Below are 25,612 nucleotides of genomic sequence, written 5' to 3'. Positions count from 1 at the left end.
CTAAAATGGTCAGTGGTCTTTGGTCTATCGGGATAGACTTGGAGATCTAAACATGCATACTCAGTGGTTCACAAATCTGTCCTGGAGGACCCCCCCCAGCCAGTCAGATTTTCAGGATATCCACAAAGAATACTCATGAGATACATTTTCATGCATTGCCTCTATACAATGGACAATGAACCAAAGAGTGAAAGAATAAGAAATATGTCCCACAAAACTAATCTCACTCGAAAAATATCTTATACCTTGGACATTAAATTCACAATTCTATAATGTGAGTGACCTCCATATAGAACTTGACAGGCACGACACCTTTCATGTTCCTGAACAATAAATGTGCTAAAGTATAATCATCGCTCACTGTATGAATTCCCATTTATTTATATATATATTTTTTTCTTTTGCAAGTGAAACCTTTAAATAATTAGGCTTATCTTGTAAATGCTGAGTTGGATTGCCTCTACAGCATTCACATTTATGTCATGTATATTCATTGTGGATATCCTGAAAATCTGACTGGCTGGGCTCCCCCAGGACAGATTTGGAAACCTCTGCCCTAGAGGAGAGGCGAGATAGGGGAGATATAATAGAGACATTTAAATATCTCAAAGGTTTCCATGCACAGGCCGTGAGCCTCTTTCAGTGGAAAGGAGGCTCTAGAACGAGGGGGGTCATGAGATCAGGGTGAAAGGTGGTAGACTCAGGAGTATTCTTAGGAAATATTTCTTTACAGAGAGGGAGGTGGATGAAAGGAACGGCCTCCCAGTGGTGGTGGTGGAGACAAGAACAGTACCTGAATTCAAAAAAGCATGGGATAAATACAGGGCATCTCTGAGAGCGTGATGTGCTACTTAGATTATGTGGATGGGCAGACTAGACGGGCCATATGGTCTTTTTTGACCATCATATTTCTATGTTGAAAAAGGGGCAGGAAATCCTGTAAGTAATTCAGATGTAGGCAACTCCTGTCTTGGGGTGCCACAAACAGGTCTGGTTTTCAGGATATCCACAATGAATATGCATGAGAGAGATCTGCCTGCACTGCCTCCTCTGTATGCAGATATATTTCTTGCATATTCATTGTGGATGTCCTGAAAAACTAAATCTGTTTGTGGCACTCCAGGACGGGAGTTGCCAACCATTTTGCCCTTGGTGAAGTGTGTGCGCGCGTACTATTATCTGCTCTCCTAGGCGGAGAAACCAGAAACCAGCCAGGCAATTACGGAGGCAACTAACCAGCGTTCCTGCTTCAGCTCCTTCTGCCTCCTAAGGGTGTTCAGCTCTTATCGTGAACACCAAGCACCCACGCCTGGAGACTGCGAGGGAACTCAGCTCTCTTCCAGCGAGTGACTGCCCTTGGCTCTCTAATTCTTCTGCTATGCCGGGTCTTCAGGATTGCAAAGGAGGACATTTGTTCGGATAATGTCACGTTGCTTGTGCGTTCAGATACCGAAATGGGGTTTTTTTTATCTGAGATCCTGACAAATTTCTGCTTCACAAAAGTCCTTGACTGAATACTGTTACAAACAGCAGCTTGCTAGGGTCTGTTTGCAAGGGAGCACTTTTCCACACACGGTTTAAGCAAACAATTAGAGCATTTTTAACGCAGGCCTACAAGCTGTAATACAAAGAATGCTAAGTTAAATGGTCGGTCATGTTATACAGCTTGTTGGGGTTTTTTTTTAATACACTCAACTTTTCTGGTCCCCATTTAAGTATTTATAAAAGCATTTACATAGCCTCTGTAAAAAAAAAAAAATAAATTGGTATATCAGCACACAGTTCCTTATTCCCAAAGAAGCAAACAATCTTACAGCAAAAACATTGCAAACAGGAAGAAAGTTGGAGAAAAAAACAGATTTCAACCAACTTGCCATGGATCCACTTAATTATTGGGTAATATGGTTGGTGTCATTTGTTGAAGGACTACTGACGTGGAACAATAGTTCAGCACCCGATCTGCCTCGAGAGTCACAGCACGAGCGATACACAACCTGACCCCCGAGCGCCATCCAGCGTCAGCCCTGTCTGCATCGCCAATTCATGAGGAGGAGTAACAGGCACATAAAAAAGGAGACCTGGGAAGGAAGGACCGTGAGTAAGGCCTTGGCACATGGTTATATTTAATGAGCACGGTGCTGTGATAACACAGCACGGCAGCACCTGAATACAGGACACTCACTGGATTACCCATTAAGTAAGTGGATCCATCTCGAGTTGTTTGAAATCTGTATTCTCACATCCACAGCTCCTGACACTGACAGTCAGTCACTGAATGAATGAGTGGGAAGGATATGGGCCGGACCCTTCCCTAAGCAGATGTGACTTTAGGAGAGAAGGTGTGTGAAGGTAGCGGGCTGGGAGACAGAAGGCAGAGTGGGGCACAAGGGTGGGGAAGTTTCAGCTTGGTGGGCGCATGAAATGGTGAAGCCAGTGTGAAGGGCATAGGTCCAGTAATTAGGGAGTCACCATGTGGAAATTTCAAGGGGATGAGTAGAACTTTGAAGAGGATTCTGCTTGTGGCAGGGTGCAAAAGAGGAGAAGGCTGTTTACCTTGTGAAACTGTTGCTAGCAGTAATTTTGTTATGGATTTTGACAGCTGCTTGGATTTGATTGTAAATATTACTACTCTTCAAATAAAGCTTGGGGGTAACCTGCACGGAGCAGCAGTTACTACCCTTAACAAAAACATGGGAGTAACCTGCACAGAGCAGCAATTACAACCCTTAACAGAAACATGGGGGCAACCTGCACAGAGTAGCAGTAACTAACCTTAACATAAGGCTTGGAGGTACCTGCACGGAGTAGCAGTAACTACCCTTAAAAGAAACATGGGGGTAATCTGCACAGAGCGGCAGTTACTACCCTTAACATAAACATGGGGTAACCTGCACAGAGCAGCAGTTACTTCCCTTAAGAGAAACATGGGGTTAATCTGCACAGAGCGGCATTTACTACTCTTAACATAAGGCTTGGAGGTAAGCTGCATGGAGTAACAGTTACTACCCTTAAAAGAAACATGGGATAACCTGCACAGAGTGGCATTCACTACCCTTAACATAAGGCTTGGAGGTAAGCTGCATGGAGCAGCAGTTACTACCCTTAAAAGAAACATGGGGTAACCTGCATGGAGCAGCAGTTACTACCCTTAACATAAACATGGGGTAACCTGCACAGAGCAGCAATTACAACCCTTAACATAAACATGGGGTAACCTGCACAGAGAGGCAGTTACTACCCTTAACATAAACATGGGAGTAACCTGCACAGAGCAGCAATTACAACCCTTAACATAAACATGGGGTAACCTGCACAGAGCGGCAGTTACTACCCTTAACAGAAACATGGGGGTAACCTGCACAGAGTGGCATTCACTACCCTTAACATAAGGCTTGGAGGTAAGCTGCATGGAGCAGCAGTTACTACCCTTAAAAGAAACATGGGGTAACCTGCATGGAGCAGCAGTTACTACCCTTAACATAAACATGGGGTAACCTGCACAGAGCAGCAGTTACTACCCTTAACATAAACATGGGGTAACCTGCACAGAGCAGCAGTAACTACCCTTAACATAAACATGGGGTAACCTGCACAGAGCAGCAGTAACTACCCTTAACAGAAACATGGGGGTAACCTGCACAGAGTGGCATTCACTACCCTTAACATAAGGCTTGGAGGTAACTTGCATGGAGTAGCAGTTACTACTCTTAAAAGAAACATGGGGTAACCTGCATGGAGCAGCAGTTACTGCCATAAGAAATTTGCTGGGCAGACTGGATGGATCATTTGGTCTTTTTCTGTTGTCATTCCTCTGGTAGGAGTGGAATGGGAATAGCAAGACAATGTGTGAATAAAAGAAAGAGGTCTGAGAGTGGAGTTCTGAAGGATTTGGTGTGCATAGGAAGTGGTGTCTGAAAGGCAGACCAGTCATAATGCAATTGGATAAGTCTTATGTGGAGAGAAAGTGATCGGAAGCGTGTTTTTCAAGTCTCAAACAAGAGAGGTTGATTTTTTCAGATATTAAATAATTGGAACCTGAGGATTTTTGCAAAAGAGGGTACTGTCTAGGTAGGTGCCTGGATTTCTGGCCAAGTAGGATTTGCTCCCATAAGCAACTGGAGAGGAGTGGTTTTCCCTTCACTACATAACTATTGGATTGCTGGGCTCTTCGCTGTCATGGGACCAGTGCACTGGAGCATTCAGAGATGTGGCTGAACACCCTCAAGCTGGGGCCACTGGGGAAGAGGTGGGGCTATGTCCCATGCCAGGTTTTAACTGGGCATTTTTCTCACCTGCACCAGCCTAGGTAAGGGCTTCTTGTCTTTTCAGGCTGGGTTCAGAGCTGGAACGCTATATAGCAGGAATCTCACCGTGTTTCCCTGTCCCTGAGTAATGCTTCTTTCACTCCTTACATTCACTGGTAGGAGAGCAATTTACCTGCAGACTATCTCCATGTACAAAGACCTGGGCGACAGGCCCACTTCTGATGTAAACATTCTCTATCTTCTCTGGCGCGATGTACTCTCCTTGGGCGAGCTTGAAAATGTTCTTCTTTCGGTCGATTATCTTCAGTGCTCCGTTCTGCAGAAAGCATTGTGGTTAGTGCTTGTACTCAGATACCTGCCCTTCTGCACTTCTCATGCTGAGACAGCCACTAATGGTGACTCAGTCCTGGGGTTTTGTTGGTTTTTTCGCTGTTTCTCCTCCCTTACATGGCCTCTTTCCTCACACCTGCAATCGGTCACCAGTTGACCCACTGCAATTTTCACGGGTTTTCTCCTAGACCCTGCTGTCAGCATATTGTAGTAGTAGTATCCAGGAATGCTGGATGCAGGTCTGTAAAGAACTACTTCTGACGCTGCTCTTTTTCAGGCCATTAGATGGTGCTGTGAGAGCCGTATTTGGCTCCAGAGTGCTGATGTAGGACAAGCGAGAATGGAAGTGGGAGGAGGATGCCTTTTCACATTCTGCTATCTATCCCGTTGCTTTTATCATTCAGCCTGAGTGCCAGGCAATCCACCCCAGTCATAAACTGGAAAGCTCATTGGGATTGGGTACCTACTGAATGAAAAACACTATACAAATCCAAATTACCACTCCTACTGCTAGTAATCCTTTTACTTTTTTTTTTGCCCAGTTTTTTCCAAATCCCCCTGCTGGTTCCTCCTTCCCCGACAGTACAAAGCTTTATGCTGCTTATTTTCTTTCTCATGCTTCTTCCTCAGAATAAAGCGTTGAGTGAACTGAAAAGTCATTAAGTTAACCAGCAGCCCGGTTTCTCTGAAAGCCAGGCCTTCAATTACTCCCCTTTAATTAACAGGATCGGGCAGAGCTTCTCCCCGTCTCTAAACCAGGACATCAGCGAGATCTGTCTGATTACCAGCACAAGCTCATGCATGCACCCACTCATTGATCATGGAGGTGATGCTCTCTGCTTGCGTTCATTTGGGTTAAATTGGTCCTTGGGGGTTTTGCAAATCCTCTGTGATTTCAAGATCTCTTTAATTAATGAGGTATATTTCTACTGACTTCCTTTTTTGATAACTTCTGTTATTGCCTGGGTTTCAAATTCCTTTCCATCAGCTTCCAACGTAATCTAGACCTGCCAAGCAAACCTGTTTTCCTCAGGAAGACCCTGGGCCAGTTCTGGCCTTTTGACAACCCCCCTTCTGAATCACATTTGGTGCCTCTGCTATAGGTTTCGAATGGCAGAGGCAGGGACTTCAAATACCATAGTGCACCGAGGCGTGAGCTCAGCAACCAAACCCCAGCCTAAACTCTCCTGCAGAGACTGGGTCACGTGGCAGCTTTGTGCGATTAATGCTGGGTTCATTTCGCTCACCACGTGCTACCTGCCACCTTTCATCCACGCTGAATTAGTCTGTCAGTTGGAATTACCAGGAGGGTTAACGAAATAGAATTACGGGAAATTACCCAATAATGCTACAGGGCTGATTTTGCCCCATATCCCAGCTTCAACTGGAAGATGGAAAAAAATTTTCTGTAAAAGACAATATATATATATATTGTCAACTATGGAACTCCCTTCCACCAGACTTTCGCCTTGAACCCAGCCTTCCAGAGTTTAAAAAACAACTAAAAACTTGGATATTTAGACAGGCGTTCCCTGACTCATAATGTAAACAGGCTTCCCGACCTCCTTCCTTTACCCTCCGCTCCCACCCTACCCATTGCTCATTGCCCCAAATCATTCCGCTGACGAACTATTCAGCTCAAGACAATTTCCAGCCATAATATTAATTCTTTTAAGGCAATCACCATCATATCCTCTTCAAGACTCACTACTGTAACTATCATCTGTACAGTTGGGGTCTCATGGCCGATCTGTTTCCTGCTCATATTGATCGGAACCAGTTCTTTGATCTGTTTATTTATCTAACTGTTTATTTAAAATTATTATTGAATTGTTACATGTTAACTGTTTAACTGTTTATCTGTTTACCCGTTCACTGTAAATAAGCCATGTTTAACGGTTTTAATGTTTTAATGTAAAAAGCCCCGGCCAGACAAGCCCCGGGCGAGTTCTTATTCTCTGTAAACCGGAATGATTTGTATCTAATACAGGAATTTCGGTATAGAAAAATTAAAAATAAATAAAATAAATATATATACACACGTGTGTGCGTGAGGCCATTACAACGTACTCTCTGAGCCCAGCCAAAAAAACCCAAAGGGGATCACAACTGAGACCAATGGCTGAATTACGTTTATTGCCTCAAATAAAGCTGTGGGACTACAGCCCATGACCTTGCCGTGGATAGCCTCGAGCTTTACTTAACAAAGAAAAACCTACCGACAACCACTTTCCAATGTCACCTGTGTGAAGCCAGCCATCTTGGTCCAGGGCCTCTGCCGTTTTCTCTGGGTCCTTCAGGTAGCCTTTAAACACGTTTGTACCTTTGATGCAGACCTGGAACGCAGGAGAATAAAACCATCACATCAACTCCTAGCCTGCAGCAGCCCAAGGACACAAATGGTAGAAGAATGTAAAAATATATGCATACCTCCCCTTCACCGTTGACTGAGAAATAGTTCATGTCTGCAACATCCAGAAGTTTTACAATATTGCATGAAAGAGGTGCACCCACGTGTCCTAGAGGGAGGAGAATCCAGATGTAATAACTACCTCAGTTTCGCACAATATCAGCTAGTTCTTGATGCTCATTTCCCCTTTGGGTCTCATTATCAAATCTCCTTTTTTGTCTAAATACATCTCGAGGTTTTTATTCAGCTGTGCGGCTGGCAGCAAAGTTAATTGGGTAAAGTTACCAGGATAACTGTACTTGTATATTCACTCAAACACAGCCGGGTATGCATTCTACTGAACAAACCTGGATAAAGTCAGAGTTATCTGGATAACTTTATTCGTATATTCACTCAAACACAGCTGGCTATGTATTCTACTGAACAAATCTGGATAAAGTCCGAGTTATCTGGATAACTTTATTCATATATTCACTCAAACACAGCCGGGTATGCATTCTACTGAACAAACCTGGATAAAGTCAGAGTTATCTGGATAACTTTATTCGTATATTCACTCAAACATAGCCAGGTATGCATTCTACTGAACAAACCTGGATAAAGTTATCTGGATAACTTTAGGACTGCTCTCCAACACAAACAGACTTACCTGCATAACTTAGCTGGATAAAACTGAATATTGGCGTTATCAAGATTAATTAGTTTCACCCCAGAATGCCTCAGAGTTCTCTGGGTAAATTTAATCCAGTTAAAAACTTGCCCAGATAAATCACTGGCAGGCGGCATGGTAGGAAATTCAAATCCCACTGTTTGTCTAAATCCAAATTTAGCAGGATAAATTACTTTGAATATTATGCCCCCCTCCTTTTTTTTTTTTATAATCAAGGCTGTGCACCTTTTATTACAGCCAAGTTTCTTGTTGTACAGTCTTTCCCGTCAGCAGTCTGCTCTTGAGCTGTTGCTGCTAACAGCTTTCTGTCACGATTTTTTTACTTGTCAATGAGTGAAACTTCTTTTTTTTTTTAATACCTATTGTGGTCTTTATTCATTTAATGTCTGGTTGTTGGGCTACACCCAGTAAGGGCAGGTATTAATTCCAGTCTCTGACTTTTGCTGTCTGGAAGGGGATGCAAACTGTTTCCTGAGAACGTCTCCACCAATTTCAAAATTTCAGCAAAATGCATGCGGATGGTTTAAGAGGGCACAGGAGAGGCAAGGAGATCCAAGCAGAGCTAAAAGATCAACATTCAGAAAGTACAAAGGAACTGAATAAAAGAAGAACACAGAGAAGAATATTTGGCAGTGTTGAAAGAGAGGTGGGGGAAAAAGTCAATGTGGCAAAAGCACATATGAGAGAATACACAGCTAACGAAGTAAAGCAAGGGGACAGGACTTTTTTCAGGTATATCAGTGAAAGGAGGAAGACCAGAGGTGGAATAGTACGGCTGAGAGCCAGAGAGGAAAAAGGTAGAGGGAGGTGAGGGCAAGGCAGATATGCTGAGCAAATACTGCTGTTCAGTGTTCACTGAAGAAGGGACCAGCAGGGAAAGTGGGCTTAGATACCGCACCCGCTTTCAGAGGGACCAGCAGGGAAAGTGGGCTTAGATACCGCACCGCTTTCAGAGGGACCAGCAGGGATAGTGGGCTTAGATACCACACCGCTTTCAGAGGGACCAGCACGGATAGTGGGCTTAGATACCGCACCGCTTTCAGAGGGACCAGCAGGGAAAGTGGGCTTAGATACCGCACCGCTTTCAGAGGGACCAGCAGGGAAAGTGGGCTTAGATACCGCACCGCTTTCAGAGGGACCAGCAGGGAAAGTGGGCTTAGATACCGCACCGCTTTCAGAGGGACCAGCAGGGAAAGTGGGCTTAGATACCGCACCGCTTTCAGAGGGACCAGCAGGGAAAGTGGGCTTAGATACCGCACCGCTTTCAGAGGGACCAGCAGGGAAAGTGGGCTTAGATACCGCACCGCTTTCAGAGGGACCAGCAGGGATAGTGGGCTTAGATACCGCACCGCTTTCAGAGGGACCAGCAGGGAAAGTGGGCTTAGATACCGCACCGCTTTCAGAGGGACCAGCAGGGAAAGTGGGCTTAGATACCGCACCGCTTTCAGAGGGATCAGCAGGGAAAGTGGGCTTAGATACCGCACCGCTTTCAGAGGGACCAGCAGGGAAAGTGGGCTTAGATACCGCACCCGCTTTCAGAGGGACCAGCAGGGAAAGTGGGCTTAGATACCGCACCCGCTTTCAGAGGGACCAGCAGGGAAAGTGGGCTTAGATACCGCACCGCTTTCAGAGGGACCAGCAGGGATAGTGGGCTTAGATACCGCACCCGCTTTCAGAGGGACCAGCAGGGATAGTGGGCTTAGATACTGCACTGCTTTCAGAGGGACCAGCAGGGAAAGTGGGCTTAGATACTGCACCGCTTTCAGAGGGACCAGCAGGGATAGTGGGCTAGATACCGCACCGCTTTCAGAGGGACCAGCAGGGAAAGTGGGCTTAGATACCGCACCACTTTCAGAGGGACCAGCAGGGAAAGTGGGCTTAGATACCGCACCCGCTTTCAGAGGGACCAGCAGGGAAAGTGGGCTTAGATACCGCACCCGCTTTCAGAGGGACCAGCAGGGAAAGTGGGCTTAGATACCGCACCGCTTTCAGAGGGACCAGCAGGGATAGTGGGCTAGATACTGCACTGCTTTCAGAGGGACCAGCAGGGATAGTGGGCTTAGATACCGCACCGCTTTCAGAGGGACCAGCAGGGATAGTGGGCTTAGATACCGCACCGCTTTCAGAGGGACCAGCAGGGAAAGTGGGCTTAGATACCGCACCGCTTTCAGAGGGACCAGCAGGGATAGTGGGCTTAGATACCTCACCGCTTTCAGAGGGACCAGCAGGGATAGTGGGCTAGATACTGCACTGCTTTCAGAGGGACCAGCAGGGAAAGTGGGCTTAGATACCGCACCGCTTTCAGAGGGACCAGCAGGGAAAGTGGGCTTAGATACCGCACCGCTTTCAGAGGGACCAGCAGGGATAGTGGGCTAGATACCGCACCGCTTTCAGAGGGACCAGCAGGGAAAGTGGGCTTAGATACCGCACCGCTTTCAGAGGGACCAGCAGGGAAAGTGGGCTTAGATACCGCACCGCTTTCAGAGGGACAAACAGGGAAAGTGGGCTTAGATACCGCACCGCTTTCAGAGGGACCAGCAGGGATAGTGGGCTTAGATACCGCACCGCTTTCAGAGGGACCAACAGGGAAAGTGGGCTAGATACTGCACCGCTTTCAGAGGAACCAGCAGGGATAGTGGGCTTAGATACCGCACCGCTTTCAGAGGAACCAGCAGGGAAAGTGGGCTTAGATACCGCACCGCTTTCACAGGAACCAGCAGGGAAAGTGGGCTTAGATACCGCACCGCTTTCAGAGGGACCAACAGGGAAAGTGGGCTAGATACCGCACCGCTTTCAGAGGAACCAGCAGGGAAAGTGGGCTTAGATACCGCACCGCTTTCAGAGGGACCAACAGGGAAAGTGGGCTAGATACCGCACCGCTTTCAGAGGAACCAGCAGGGAAAGTGGGCTTAGATACCGCACCGCTTTCAGAGGGACCAGCGGGGAAAGTGGGCTTAGATACCGCACCGCTTTCAGAGGGACCAGCGGGGAACGTGGGCTTAGATACCGCACCGCTTTCAGAGGGTCCAGCGGGGAACGTGGGCTTAGATACCGCACCGCTTTCAGAGGGACCAGCGGGGAAAGTGGGCTTAGATACCGCACCGCTTTCAGAGGGACCAGCGGGGAAAGTGGGCTTAGATACCGCACCGCTTTCAGAGGGACCAGCGGGGAAAGTGGGCTTAGATACCGCACCGCTTTCAGAGGGACCAGCGGGGAAAGTGGGCTTAGATACCGCACCGCTTTCAGAGGGACCAGCGGGGAAAGTGGGCTTAGATACCGCACCGCTTTCAGAGGGACCAGCGGGGAAAGTGGGCTTAGATACCGCACCGCTTTCAGAGGGACCAGCGGGGAAAGTGGGCTTAGATACCGCACCGCTTTCAGAGGGACCAGCAGCGATAGTGGGCTAGATACCGCACTGCTTTCAGAGGGACCAGCAGGGAAAGTGGGCTAGATACCGCACCGCTTTCAGAGGGACCAGCAGGGAAAGTGGGCTTAGATACTGCACCGCTTTCAGAGGGACCAGCAGGGAAAGTGGGCTTAGATACCGCACCGCTTTCAGGGGGACCAGCAGGGAAAGTGGGCTTAGATACCGCACCGCTTTCAGAGGGACCAGCAGGGAAAGTGGGCTAGATACCGCACCGCTTTCAGAGGGACCAGCAGGGATAGTGGGCTAGATACCGCACCGCTTTCAGAGGGACCAGCAGGGAAAGTGGGCTAGATACCGCACCGCTTTCAGAGGGACCAGCAGGGAAAGTGGGCTAGATACCGCACCGCTTTCAGAGGGACCAGCAGGGATAGTGGGCTAGATACCGCACTGCTTTCAGAGGGACCAGCAGGGAAAGTGGGCTAGATACCGCACTGCTTTCAGAGGGACCAGCAGGGAAAGTGGGCTTAGATACTGCACCGCTTTCAGAGGGACCAGCAGGGAAAGTGGGCTTAGATACTGCACCGCTTTCAGGGGGACCAGCAGGGAAAGTGGGCTTAGATACCGCACCGCTTTCAGAGGGACCAGCAGGGAAAGTGGGCTTAGATACCGCACCGCTTTCAGAGGGACCAGCAGGAACGTGGGCTTAGATACCGCACCCACTTTCAGAGGGACCAGCAGGGAAAGTGGGCTTAGATACCGCACCCGCTTTCAGAGGGACCAGCAGGGAAAGTGGGCTTAGATACCGCACCGCTTTCAGAGGGACCAGCAGGGATAGTGGGCTAGATACCGCACTGCTTTCAGAGGGACCAGCAGGGATAGTGGACTTAGATACCGCACCGCTTTCAGAGGGACCAGCAGGGAATGTGGGCTTAGATACCGCACCGCTTTCAGAGGGACCAGCAGGGAAAGTGGGCTTAGATACCGCACCGCTTTCAGAGGGACCAGCAGGGAAAGTGGGCTTAGATACTGCACCGCTTTCAGGGGGACCAGCAGGGAAAGTGGGCTTAGATACCGCACCCGCTTTCAGAGGGACCAGCAGGGAAAGTGGGCTTAGATACCGCACCGCTTTCAGAGGGACCAGCAGGGATAGTGGGCTAGATACCGCACTGCTTTCAGAGGGACCAGCAGGGATAGTGGACTTAGATACCGCACCGCTTTCAGAGGGACCAGCAGGGAATGTGGGCTTAGATACCGCACCGCTTTCAGAGGGACCAGCAGGGAAAGTGGGCTTAGATACCGCACCGCTTTCAGAGGGACCAGCAGGGAAAGTGGGCTTAGATACTGCACCGCTTTCAGGGGGACCAGCAGGGAAAGTGGGCTTAGATACCGCACCGCTTTCAGAGGGACCAACAGGGAAAGTGGGCTTAGATACTGCACCCACTTTCAGAGTAGGTTGTTTGCATGGAACTTGCAAAACTGAAGTTGGACAAAGGGAAGGGATTAGATGAGATGGACCCAAGGGTATTAAGGGGGCTCAGGCAGGCTGTGGCAGGGCTGCTGCTTAATAGGTTTTTGGAAATGTGAGAGGACCCCCTATGACAGGAGAAGGGCAGATGTGGTTCCGCTTCATAAAAGGCATGACAGAGAAGAAGTTGGAAACTAGTCTGCCTGGCATCCCCTTACCTTCCCCCTCTCTGCCTAGCATACCTGCGACCCCCTTCTCTGCCCCCCCTACACCTCGCTGCTCGGCAGCATTCACACTGCCCACTCCTCCCTGCTCCAGTCCAGCAGCTCCCTCCTCTTCAGGGAGCAGCAGACAGAAGTGAGCTAAAAAAATCTGAGTGGCTGAATGCTTAGCAGTTAAGATTCAATGCAGGAAAGTTCAGAGTCATGCTGTTAGGGTACAGATATCTGAGGGAGTGGGACACATCAGATCTGAAAGGTAAAGGAAAATTGGTCCTTACCCGCTAATTCTCGTTCCTGTAGTACCACGGATCAGTTTTGCCTCCTCTCCAGCAGATGGAGACAGAGAAATTTTAACTGACTCTGCCCTATAACCTAAGGTGCCACCTGCAGTCCGTCAGTATTACTCAGTATCAAAGCAGAATGGTTCAAAACCAAATGAACTATATACAATAATAACTGGGAAATTATAGCTTCTCTAAACTTGCTCACTAATCCCAAGCGGGAACCCGTGACAACCAAGGAATCTTGAACACAATGAAAAACTGATCTGCAGAACCAAATAAAACAAATGCTGAATGAGCGGACTCTCCGTTATCTCCACGTTTAAAATGGGCGGGACTCTGGACTGATCCGTGGTACTACAGGAACGAAAATTAGCAGGTAAGGACCAATTCTCCTTTCCCTTGCATGTACCCGGATCAGTCCAGACTCCTGGGATGTACCAGAGTTTTCTTACTTGGGGTGGGACCCTGAGAGACCCACTTGAATCACACACTCTCCAAACCCCCTAGAGCCCGGGGCCTGGATATCCAACCTGTAATGCTTCGCGAAGTTGTGTAAAGACTTCCAAGTAGCCGCCCTGCAAATCCCTTGTGGTGAAACTTGCTAGCACTCCGCCCAAGAAGCCGCCTGCAAACGTGTAGAATGGGCACAAAGACCGACCGGAAGGGGCCTGCCATGGAGCAAATACGCTGAACTTATAGTCTCTTTCAACCAGCGGGCTACTGTAGCCTTAGAGGCTATATTACCTCTTTTCGGACCACTCCATAGCACAAAAAGATGATCTGACATACGGAAACTGTTTGTAACTTCCAAATAACGCAGCAGAGCCCTACAAACATCTAGCTTCCTTAGGTCCCTAGAAAGGGGATCCGAACGGTCCAACTCTGGAAAGGACGGGAGCTCCACCGATTGATTCAAATGAAAAGAGGATACCACCTTTAGAAGAAAGGAAGGAACCGTCCATAAGGAAACTCCAGAATTCGAAATTCTTAAGAAGAGTTCCCTGAAGGATAACGCCTGAAACTCTGACAGCCTTCGAGCAGATGCAATAGCCACCAGAAAAATCACTTTCAACGTTAGATCTTTCAACGTCACCCTTTTCAGAGGCTCAAAGGGCGCAGCACACAGAGCTGTGAGAACCAAGTTTAGGCTCCATAAAGGACAAGGATGCCTGACTGGAGAGAAACGAGCTACGTCCGGATGCGCAGCTAACGCTACTCCCCCCCCCCCCCCCCGTATTTTACCGCGTAAACAACCGAGAGCTGCTACCTGCACTCTTAGGGAACTACACGGTAAACCCTTGGCAGGCCGGCCTGTAAGAAACATAATATATTGGACACTGATGCCCGAGTAGGAATCACCTTGTGTTCCACGCACCAAAATTCAAAAACTCCCCACACCCGGACATAAGCCAGGGAAGTGGATGTTTTACGGGATCTCAAAAGAGTAGCCACAACCGCGTCAGAATAACTTTTGCTCTTCAGATGCTGCCTCTCAAAAGCCATGCCGCTAGACAAAAGTGATCTGCCTCTTCCAAACAGATGGGACCCTGATGTAGAAGAAACTGCAAGGGCCCTGCCACCGCTAGATTGACCAGATCCGCAAACCATGGACACCTCGGCCATTCTGGAGCTACCAGGATCACCTCTGCCGGGTGGAGTTCTATTCGCCGTAGCACTTTGCCGATCAGAGGCCAAGGTGGGAACACATACAACAGGATGTTTTTTGGCCAGGGAAGAACCAGGGCATCCACTCCTTCTGCTCCTGTCTCCCTGCGTTGACTGAAGAAGCGCGGGGCTTTGGTATTCCGGAATGTTGCCATCAGGTCCATGCTTGATTTGCTCCATGTGTCGCATATGAGCTGAAAGGCTTCGTTGGCCAATTCCCACTTGCCGGGATCGAGACAGTGGCAACTGAGAAAGTCGGCTTGAATATTGTCGATGCCAGCTATGTGAGAAGTTGCAATGCTGACCAGATGCTGCTTCACCCAGTTTATCAACTGCTGAACCTCGAACGCCACTGGTTGGCTTTTGGTTCCTCCTTGGAGATTGATATAAGCCACAGTGGTCGCATTACCGGACAGAACTCTGACCGTCTTCTCCTGCAGAAATGGAAGGAGAGTCTGTAATGCTAAGCGCACCACTCTGGTGTCCAGATGATTGATCGACCACCGAGACTCCTCCAGCGACCATTGTCCCTGCACAAGCTTCCCCAGACAGACCGCTCCCCAGCCGGAAAGGCTGGCATCCGTGGTAACCACTGTCCAATCGGGCACCACCAAGGGAACCCCGTGGCTCAAGTTGTCCGAGAGGAGCCACCAATCGAGACTGGACCGTGCAGAATATGTAAGAGGAAGGGGAAGATGAAATTGCTCGGAGACCAGGTTCCACCGAAAAAGCAATGCTGACTGCAAAGGTCTCATATGAGCAAAGGCCCATGGAACTAACTCCAGGGTGGAAGCCATCGATCCTAGGACCCGCAAGTAGTCCCATACTCTGGGAGGATGCTTGGACAATAAGTCTCGAATCTGCCCCTGTAGTTTGAAAATGCGGTCTTCGGTAAGAAAAATTCTCCCCTGTTGCATGTCGACAGGGCTCCCAGAAATTCCAAGAACTGGGAGAGTGCCAGGTGACTCTTGGCAAGGTTGACCACCCAACCAAGCGATCGCAAAATCTGAAGCATTCTGTGTACCGCCGAATGGCAGAGAGACTCCGACATCGCTCGAATCAGCCAGTCTGTTGCGTCCGTTGGTCTCAGACTGCTTTGCCCCGTATGCCTCACCTTGTTCTCGGGTCCTCCCGCTTATCTTGGGAAAATGGCTACCGCTGCGTCTGCAAGTTGCCCTCTCTGGCGTCCCCGGAACGGCTATGGCATTGCCTTCCGCCGTGTTCCTCCCAAGGGCCTACTAGGGTGTGCGCGCGCACACTACCCACGTCTTTATTCCAGCTATGGCGCGAACCTCGGGGGCATCCCCCTCGAGTGACGTCACAACATCCGGGTATATAGCCTGCCCTTACTTGCTAGCTAATCGGGTTAGCAAGGACTGGATTAGGAATGGATTTTGGATTGGTCTCTTCCGGTCTACGCTGCTCTGCCGCTTCCGTGCTGCCGCTGGAAGCTCTCTCTTTGCCCTTCGGGGTAACTACTAACCTGGGTACCCGCTCCTCTGGGGCCCTTCCTCTTCTTTCAGGTGCCTTACTGGGATCAGATACTCGCTCCTCGAGGGCCTGCTCTCTCCCTGCCTCGGTGTATGGAACCATCTACTTCTGCCTGGTGGAAACCTTCCACATTACAGCTATCATCTAGTGAGTAATCTAATTCTCAGTCTATCTCATCTACAGCTTTGCCGTGCTGGGAACTCTACACCGGAACGCCCTATATCAACTTGGTGAGACGGGTTCCTCTGCCGAGGGTCCCTGGACTGCTACTTCAGAACCTGCTCACTACTGCCACCTCTGGTGGCTTGCATCTGCTGTATAATAAAAGACAATTCAGTGTTTGTGCGTCCTGAGTCTAGCCCAGTACTGTGGCTCCCCACGGGGCTTTTCCCTGTGGGCGTGATCATCTTCCACAGTACCCAAGAATCCACTCAAACACCTCAAAACCATAACAGTCGGGAACAAGCTGAGGTCTTTGGCAGGCGGCAGGCAGGTCAGGAACAAGCTGAGGTCTTTACCAGAAAGTCAGTCCGAGGTAAGACCAGGGAGACGAGCAACAAACAGGCAAGGAAGCAGGTACAAGCAGGAATGGAACAGGGAACAGAAGGATCCTGGAACAAACCGACCCAATTGTCAAGGCAAGGAAGTGAGGCCAGGAACTTCCTTTTAACAAGAGTTCAATCAGGGTGCACCACGGAACTAGGCCCTGCCCTGGAACCTACATCAGGGCGCCTGGTCCGCGCGTGTACATGCATAGGGGCGTGGCTAGCTGCTGAGACGCAGAGGTCTGGCATGAGACTCGGTGCGCCCCTGAAGGCCCGGCAACCACCGCTGCAGGATGCCAGGGCCTAGCTGGACTTGCAAGGGCTGCGAGGGAGACAGGACCGGGACCCGCTGTGTGACCCCGAAGGTGAGCGGTCCCGTGCGCGGGACGACCGTGGGTGGGGCGCGTAACACAGGGTTACCCACCCCTGTGAGATGAGACTGAAGGTCCGAAATATGTATACTCTAGAAGCAGGGCCGATGGAAGCACTAGGCATGGGCCTAGGGCGCCGAGTATTAGGTGGCGCTGCGAGCAGTGGTATCCCGAGGGGAGCCAATGCCCCCAGGCGCAGGGAGGCTCATGTGGCCGCCGGTGGACCTCATCCCACTGGCAGCTGAGCAGCGACACATAGCAGGCAGATCAGCAGGGCCGTGGTGGAGCTCACGTCACCACGGCCTGAAGAAAAAAGTCGCGTTTAAACGTGCAGGTGCTCTTCCTCTTTCCTTCCTGCGCGGCCTCGGAAGAAAACGTTGCCAGAGCCACGTGGGCAGGAAGGAGGAGGAGCATCAGCGCATGCAGAAGAGGAGCAGCGCTTATGGGCTGCCGTGAATCCCAAGTCGCAGCGGCCCGAGAAGAGGAAGAGGCCCGGTAGCAGGGCCGCCACGGATCCCACATTGCGGCGGGCGGCCCGAGAAGATCAGGGCTGCTGCAGAGCCCATACTGCGGTGACCCGTGAAGAGGAGGCCCAGAGGTGAGAGAGAGGCTGAGGGTCTGTAGAGTGTGTATGTGTGCATGTATGAGATGAGTTGAGAGATTGTATGTGAGAGTGAGTTGAGAGACTGTGTGTGGGAGAGGACCTGAATGTTTGCAGAGACAGCATGTGAGGAGCCTCTGTGTGTGTGAGAGAGACAGCATGTGACAGTGAGAGCCTGTGCTTGAGCAAGACAGCATGTGGGAGTGAGAGAGAGCCTGTGTGTGTGAGACTCAGACAGCATGTGCCAGTGAGAGACTGTGCATATGAATGATCGTATGAGAGAGAGCATGTGACAGTGAGAGCCTGTGTGTGTGTAAGAGAGAGAAATGCATGTGAGAATGAGAACCTGACTGTGTGTTTGAGGAAAGAAGATGGAGAGAAAAGAAATAGAAAAAAAGACAATATAAAAGGAATTGGCAAAAAAAATAAGAAAGCGAAGGTGGAAAAAAAGCCTGTGACCAAGCGATTAGAAAACTAAGATCGGCCATGATTTGAGGAGGGAGAGATCCAAGATGGCCGCACGTATTGAGACCTAAACGGGAGTGCTCTGCCTTTTTGTTGCTTTTTTGCTGAAAAAATGCCTGCAAAGAGGAAGGGTAAAGTTTGGACTTACCCGACCGAATCGAACCCTACCATGACTATCCAGACAGAGATTACCCGCTTTGCGATTCCAACAGTTCAACAGAGAACCGAGGAAGCTGAAGTGCAGGACAGCGTGGAACAGCTGTTCGTGCCAGCAGGGGAGGTGTCTCTAAGCCCGGAACAGAGGGAGCCACCTACGCAGAGTTTAGTAGAGGAGACGAGGAGTGGAGGTTCGGCAGCGATTCAGGCCGGCCCAATTCCAGATGTCCCCTCACTGATTACCGATGGGATAGCTGCGGGTCCTTATACATCAAGCCCGGTGGAAGATCTGAGGTCTGTGGGCCTAACCGAAGCCAGTGCAATTCTGGAAGAAGGTATGTCTCCAGAAAATAGTACAAGGAAAGAGCTAATTGCTATCCCTGCGAGACCTGCACAGGTGACTTTAGACTCCCTTTGGGAGTTTATGGCTGGCATGGCCTCGGCAATAAACTCTATGAATGAAAAAATGGAAATTTCTAACTTACAAAGCGTTCATAAGTCAGCTGTTATGCAAACACAGCTAGATGGTTTAAAAGAGAAAGTGAATGGTTTGGAAGAGGAAAATAAGCAATTCCAACAGTACAAGACCGCAGCGATTAAAGACAGTCAATCTCTCTCCAGACGTATGGAATTTATTGAAAATAAATCCAGACATTTGAACTTACGATTCACTAATTTTCCCAAGGTAGTGGGGGAAATCCCATACACTACCTTGAAGAGATTTCTCCTTGAAAATCTGGAGATAATCGAAGCAAACCTACCATCCATTAACTCCTGCTTTTTTCTTCCTATGTCGACACGCTCGGGGAAACCCTGCCAGTGTCCCCTTTGCAGGGAACTTAACTGGGTTTTTAGAGGACTCTACTTTGGATGTTATAAGCAGGGGAACACTTTTGGTGTCATTTATAACAGTTAAGGACATCCGTCTAGTTATGAAAGCATATTTTAAGAAATATCCGCTTAACTTTCATGAGGCAGCAGTAAAAAATTTTTCCTGACAGCCCCAGCCACTCAGGCCAGGCGTCGGGGGGTTTTATCCCTTAGACAAGAGGCTGTAGGGCTGGGTTATGTTGTTAAGATTTTGTTTCCTTGCAAATGCTTTCTCACGAAAGGAAATGAACATTATGTTTTCTTTATTCCTGAGCAATTAAGAGAGTTTATTGAGGCCAGGAAAATTAATATCTTAATCCAGTAAATAGAAATAGAACTGTTGTTACGTGCAGACTGTTAAACTATGGTATTATTTCTTCATTTTGTTCCTTAAAAGATTTCTGGATCTACCCTTAGTATTCTGCTGGGAGTGGGACTTAATATACTGAATAATGGTTAAAGAATTATAAAAATATTTTGCACACCAGGGTTTATATCATTTCAAACAGTTAGATTATAGATTGTTTATTTTACTTATCAATGATGGTGGCAAAAAAAAGTATTGTTTGTGACAATTAATGTACCCATGGTATTTCTTTATAAGCAAAATTGATTTGTTTATGTCTTAAAATGAATAAATAAAGAATTAAAAAAACAAAAAAAAAAAACTAAGATCAAACAGCAAAGGTAAAAAAATAAATTACTTTTTAGTGATTGGCACATGTAATCTTTGGGAATGTGCAAGAATAGCACTTTCTCTACGGATCTCACAATGTACGAGATCAGCATGGAGAAAGTGGAAGCCCACGGGGCCTGCACAGAGGAGGCAGCAGAATGGGCTTCAGTGTCAGTAGCAGCAATCAGTGCCTCCCCAATAGCCATGTGGCAGCAGTGACAGTGGCAGCAGAGGAATGAGAGAGGCTCTGAGGTTGCTGGCAAAAGAGAGGGGGGTCTGCCTTTAGTGTGTGCATGGGTATGAATGGGACTCTGCCTGGGGGTGTATGTGTGTGAATGCATGGGTGCCTGCCTGGGGGTCTGTGTGTGTGAGAATGAATGTGTGCATGCCTGAGGGAGTGGTGTGAAATTGAATGGAAGCCTGCCTAGGGGTCAGTGTGTGTGTGTGTGTGTGTGTGTGTGAGACTGACTAGGAGCTTGCCTGGGTGTGTGTGTTTGTGTGTATGTGAGGGAGCCAGTGAGAGTGAGAGCATGAGTGTGTATGAGAAAATCCAGGGGAGTAAGAGTTTGTGTGGGGGTGTGTGTGTGGAGGGAGAGAGAGTGTCTTAGAGCCTGAGAGTGTCTTAGAGTCCGAGAATGTCAGTGTCTGTGAGAGCGAGAGGTTATGGTGGGTATAAGAGCATGAATGTGTATGTATGTGACAGTGTATGTGTGAGAGAGAATGGACATGTGAGTATGTGTGTGAGAGAGAGAGGATAACCTCCTAATCCTTGACAATATCAGGGTGACTGGAAATCAAGAGCTCCCAAGTATGGAGAGCAGGGGCTTTTTAAAATCCTTATTAGTTTTAATTATTGGGTGTTATTTGATATATGTGCTGTTTTGAAATATTTTATTGGTGTTTGGGAAATTGTAAAAAATGTATATGATTTTAATTAATAGAAATTCTATTTAACAGTAGTTTTAAAATATTTTATTAGTATGGTTTTACTATTATAACTGATGCTTTGTTTCTTGATTTTATTTGTTTTATGAGGAATGATGGTTCTGTTTTTCCATTGTTAATACTCAGAGTCTGGATTCTTGGAGTTTCCATTTCAGTTTTTGTCTAATTTGTGCTCCTTCATTTTGTATTCTGTATTTGGTGAGGGTCTGTCTCTGCTCTGTGCGTGTGACCATGATGAGAGATTCTGCTAAAGTGTCTGTATAGGGATCTATAGCAATTGAGTTTGTTTCGTTTCCTCAGTAGGGGGTGTATTGGTATTCTAGGACCCAGTATAATATTTACCCTTGCTTTTTCACAGGTAGGGTTATTGTTGTTTGAGTCCTTGGTGTTATTACTGTTATGTTATGATGGGATTGCAGTATAGATTTTGGGTGTCTTTTTTGCGGGGTTTTGTGTTAGTTCACAATGTGCCTGGCAGTGGAAGGTGTTTGTGCTGCTGTTACTATGAGGTGACACCAGAATTTGAAAATATATTTTAGTATGATGATCTGTAAGGGAAACATCCAAGCTCCATTGTTTGGGGGAATTTCAGTGGATGCACAGAGTTAGAGAACCTGAGGTGTAGGATTTATATTGACATTCTGTCCCTTCCTATATATTCCAGACTTCACTCTCATAATCCATATAGAATTAGTTGAATGAGGCTATCAAATAATTTTATAGTGTGAAACTGGCCAGCTTTTTAAAATTACGCAGAAGACCCTTTGGACTTTTTTATTAACACTTTTTTTATAACCAATTTTAAAGCAGGATCCATGCTATAGAGGTGGGTGTGATGAAGAAATGTCATTTTGGTTCCCCCCCAAAAAGATTCTTCTGTCTGGAGACACCACTGATTTTCTGTGACCTTAAGCATTAGTACAAGAAGGAATAAGGGGGGGGGGGATGCAGGAGAGGCTCACAAATGCATTGGCCCCCGGGCGCCGGAGACCCTTGGTGCGCCACTGGGTGCGAACCATAAGGGGCCGCAAGCGGCGGCAAAGAGGAGTGGAGATTTGGCGGGCCACAAGCAGTGCCCAACCTGCTCGCGACCCAGAGAACCACACAGTCGGTGGGCGTGATCGAGAACGATGTAGGAGTCGGGGCCGAGACCGGGGGGGTGCAAGGGAGAAGGCTCACCTAGGGCGCCTAATCCCCTTGCACCGGCCCTGTCTAGAAGAGAGGAGAGATGGGGGGATATGAGAGAGATATTTAAAAACCTGGTGCACAAAATGCAAACCTTTTCCATGCAAGGGAAGCTGTAAAAGTAGGGGTCCTGATGTGAAGCTCCAAATGGAAGTCTCAGAGGTTAATATTCAGTTTGGACTTATCCAGTTAAGTGGCATTGTTTGAATATTTGACCGCATTCAGTGGCTGTCACTTAATTGGATAACTATTTATCCAGTTAAATAGTTATCTGGCTAAGTGATAGGCAGTTCTGGAGTGTGGCTGCTTATCTAGCTTACTCAGCCTTATCCAGCGTTAACCGGCTGTTAGCCAGATAAGTTAGACCTGCTACTTTTAGACAACCAGATATAGTCAGTGTCTGCGCCGCTGGATATGTTTATCCGACTAAAGATCTCAGCGGATAATGACTGAATCTGTGCCTTTCAGAAACGTCAGGAAATACTTCTTCACCGAAAGAGTGGTGAAAGAGCGGCACAGGTAAAGGCTCACAGTGATAAGAGGATGGGAATGTAACCTGCATGGAGTGGTAGTTACCATCCTAGAGAGCCGCGGTAAGACTGTTTCATATAGGCTGAGGTCTGAGAGTAAGTGCATAGTCAGCAGGGCCTTACAAGGAGTGCATTTCTATAAAACCCATAGGTCCTCTTTATTAATTTAACCAATTTATAACTCCTGGGCTCATGGCCTTTGCCCTCTTCTAACTCCTGTCCTGGGAGTGGGCTGAGGCTCGGGCACCCAGAAGTTGGGAGTCTTAAACCCAGAAATAAGGAGTGCTAAAAGGGAAGTTACTGTTACTACTTGCTTTTAAAGCACGACATCCGCAGCACTGTATAGCTCCATACGGTATAGACGACACTTGCTGCTCAATGGGGCTTCAATCTAGTCAGGACACACGTACATGACAAACAAGAGTCCATGAGAAGTGCATTTATTGTACAGAAGTGTTTAAGATTTAAAAGCAACTTCATGAAAGCTGAGTTTTTCGACTAGACTTTAAGATGCCCAGAGATGGAGCGTGGCACACAACGCGGGGAAGTCTATTCCAGGCAGACGGCCCAGTGAGATGGAAAGCATGGAGTCGTGGAGTTGGCAGTGGAGTGGAAGGGCACAGACAAGATTAACTTTCCTGGTAAATGGAGTTCATGAGGAAGGGTGTAAGGAGAGAGAAGAGACTATAGGAAATGTGGGGCTGCAGAGTGAACACATTTGTAAGTGAGCAAAAGAAGCTTGAACTGCATTCAAACGTGGACAGAGATCCAATGTAGTGACTTGAGAAGAGCTGTTACATGGACATAGCAACACTGAAGGAAGATACATTTTGAACAGATTGCAGAGGAAAAAGAACATAAGAACATAAGAAAATGCCATACTGGGTCAGACCAAGGGTCCATCAAGCTCAGCATCCTGTTTCCAACAGTGGCCAATCCAGGCCATAAGAACCTGGCAAGTACCCAAAAACTAAGTCTATTCCATGTAACCATTGCTAATGGCAGTGGCTATTCTCTAAGTGAACTTAATAGCAGGTAATAGACTTCTCCTCCAAGAACTTATCCAATCCTTTTTTAAACACCGCTATACTAACTTCACTAACCACATCCTCTGGCAACAAATTCCAGAGTTTAATTGTGTGTTGATAAAAAAGAACTTTCTCTGATTAGTTTTAAATGTGCCCCATGCTAACTTCATGGAGTGCCCCCTAGTCTTTCTACTATCCGAAAGAGTAAATAACCGATTCACATCTACCCGTTCTAGACCTCTCATGATTTTAAACACCTCTATCATATCCCCCCTCAGTCGTCTCTTCTCCAAGCTGAAAAGTCCAAACCTCTTTAGTCTTTCCTCGTAGGGAAGTTGTTCCATTCCCCTTATCATTTTGGTAGCCCTTCTCTGTACCTTCTCCATCGCAATTATATCTTTTTTGAGATGCGGCGACCAGAATTGTACACAGTATTCAAGGTGCGGTCTCGCCATGGAGCGATACAAAGGCATTATGACATTTTCCGTTTTATTCACCATTCCCTTTCTAATAATTCCCAACATTCTGTTTGCTTTTTTGACTGCCGCAGCAGAAGTTTCAGTGGGAGATTTCGAAGAGCAATTTGCAGTAGTTTGAGCAGGCAGTGATAAGAGCGTTTTGGTGGCAGGTTCAAAAAGGAATGGATAGATTTTAGCAGTGTTATAGAAGAATAAATGATACACTTTAGCAGTGTTTTGGATGTGCGAAGAGAAGGAAAGCAAGACATCCAAGATGATCCCAAGGCTATTACCTGAAAGAACCGGGAGGAGGATAGTACCATCTACAGAGACAGAAAAAGAGGGAAGAAGGGGGAACAGGTTTAGGGGGAAAAACCAGAAGTTCCATCTTGGCCATGTTAGGGTGGCAATGGGACATCCAGGCAAAGATGTCAGACAAGCAGACAGATTTGCGACTTGATTTTTTTGTGAAATTTCTGGTGTAGTGAGGTGGCTCTGAGAATGGTCAGTATGAAAATGGTACTGAAAGCTTATGGCAGGGTGGCCAACTCCGCTCCTCAAAAGCCACACACAGGCCTGGTTTTCAGGATACCCACATTGAATATGCATGAGAGAGATTTGCATGCACTGCCTCCATTTTATGCAAATATATCTCATGCATACTCATCGTGTATATCCTTAAAACCTGGCCTGTTTGTGACTCTTGAAGACTGGCGTTGGCCAACCCTGGCCTAGGCGAAGATATCAGAGCACCGAATGTAGAGGTTCAGAGAGAAAAGAGAGACAGCAGAATAGTGGTGATACCTTTCACATCATACTTTTGCTGTAAGAAGAAAATCAAGATAGAGCAGAGTCCCAAAATCCAATGGAGTATATGCAGTGTGTCAAGGAGTAGATGGTGATCAATGGTGTCAAAAGCAGTGGATAGGTCAAGGAGGATTAGGCTCGAGTAAAGGCTCTTGAATTTAGCTTCCTACTCCTTGCTTTCAGTGAAGAATTACCTTGAGTGTCTCTAGAAGTGGATTTACTGGTTGGAATGAAAGGGGGGCACTTTGAGACCTGTGGATCTGCTGCATTCTTGCTGTTGGAGAGGGAATCACCAGGAGCTCATCTGTAAGTGTTTTGGAGACTTTTCCTAGTTTCCTTACCCTATTACTGAAAGAAATCTGCTTTCCCTAAATCTCAGATAAATAGCTCAGATTTTTGTGACTGTAATATATTGAATGTTTTTAGATATTATTTTCTGTATGGATTGCAGCAGACTCAAATGTACTGTGCGCCAAGTTTTTTTGGAACAACCACAGCTCGGTATGGACACTGATTTTTTTTTTTTTTACTGCATGGTGTCTTTGGCCTAATCCTGTGAGCTCCAAACCTTTTGCTCTGCCCTTCTGAAGAACCCCAGGGACTCCAACAAGCTGACCGTTACTTTGCAGTACCCAAATATGCCCCTTTGCCCTTGCCAAGGTTGGTACATGAGTTACCTATCTTTTATCTGGAAGATCTCAGGATACGAGTCTGCACCTAGCATTCTGGCTCCATATCAAGGATGCTAATGAACTGGTTTCTTTTCCTGGTCACATTACATTGCAGCATTTATCTTCTGCTGTGCAG

At 47.6% G+C, this 25,612-nt stretch overlaps 1 protein-coding gene across 14 annotated transcripts in view; it reads right to left on the bottom strand.

The window, feature by feature from the left end:
- ACSL5 (acyl-CoA synthetase long chain family member 5) overlaps window positions 1–25,612 on the bottom strand; it is a 168,726-nt gene that overhangs the window by 19,543 nt on the left and 123,571 nt on the right. For all 14 annotated transcript variants that reach the window (XM_029610383.1, XM_029610385.1, XM_029610390.1 and 11 more), the window contains 3 exons: window positions 7,026–7,114; window positions 6,815–6,931; window positions 4,438–4,581 (listed from right to left, as the gene is read on the bottom strand). In XM_029610383.1, coding sequence (XP_029466243.1) covers window positions 4,438–4,581; window positions 6,815–6,931; window positions 7,026–7,114 — 350 coding nt within the window. The remainder of the gene's footprint in view (window positions 1–4,437; window positions 4,582–6,814; window positions 6,932–7,025; window positions 7,115–25,612) is intronic.

Source organism: Rhinatrema bivittatum, chromosome 7 (assembly GCF_901001135.1).
Source record: "Rhinatrema bivittatum chromosome 7, aRhiBiv1.1, whole genome shotgun sequence".
Taxonomy (NCBI): domain Eukaryota; kingdom Metazoa; phylum Chordata; class Amphibia; order Gymnophiona; family Rhinatrematidae; genus Rhinatrema; species Rhinatrema bivittatum.
The sequence above is the reverse complement of the archived record's forward strand: the minus strand, read 5'-3'. Positions and strand labels throughout refer to the sequence as shown.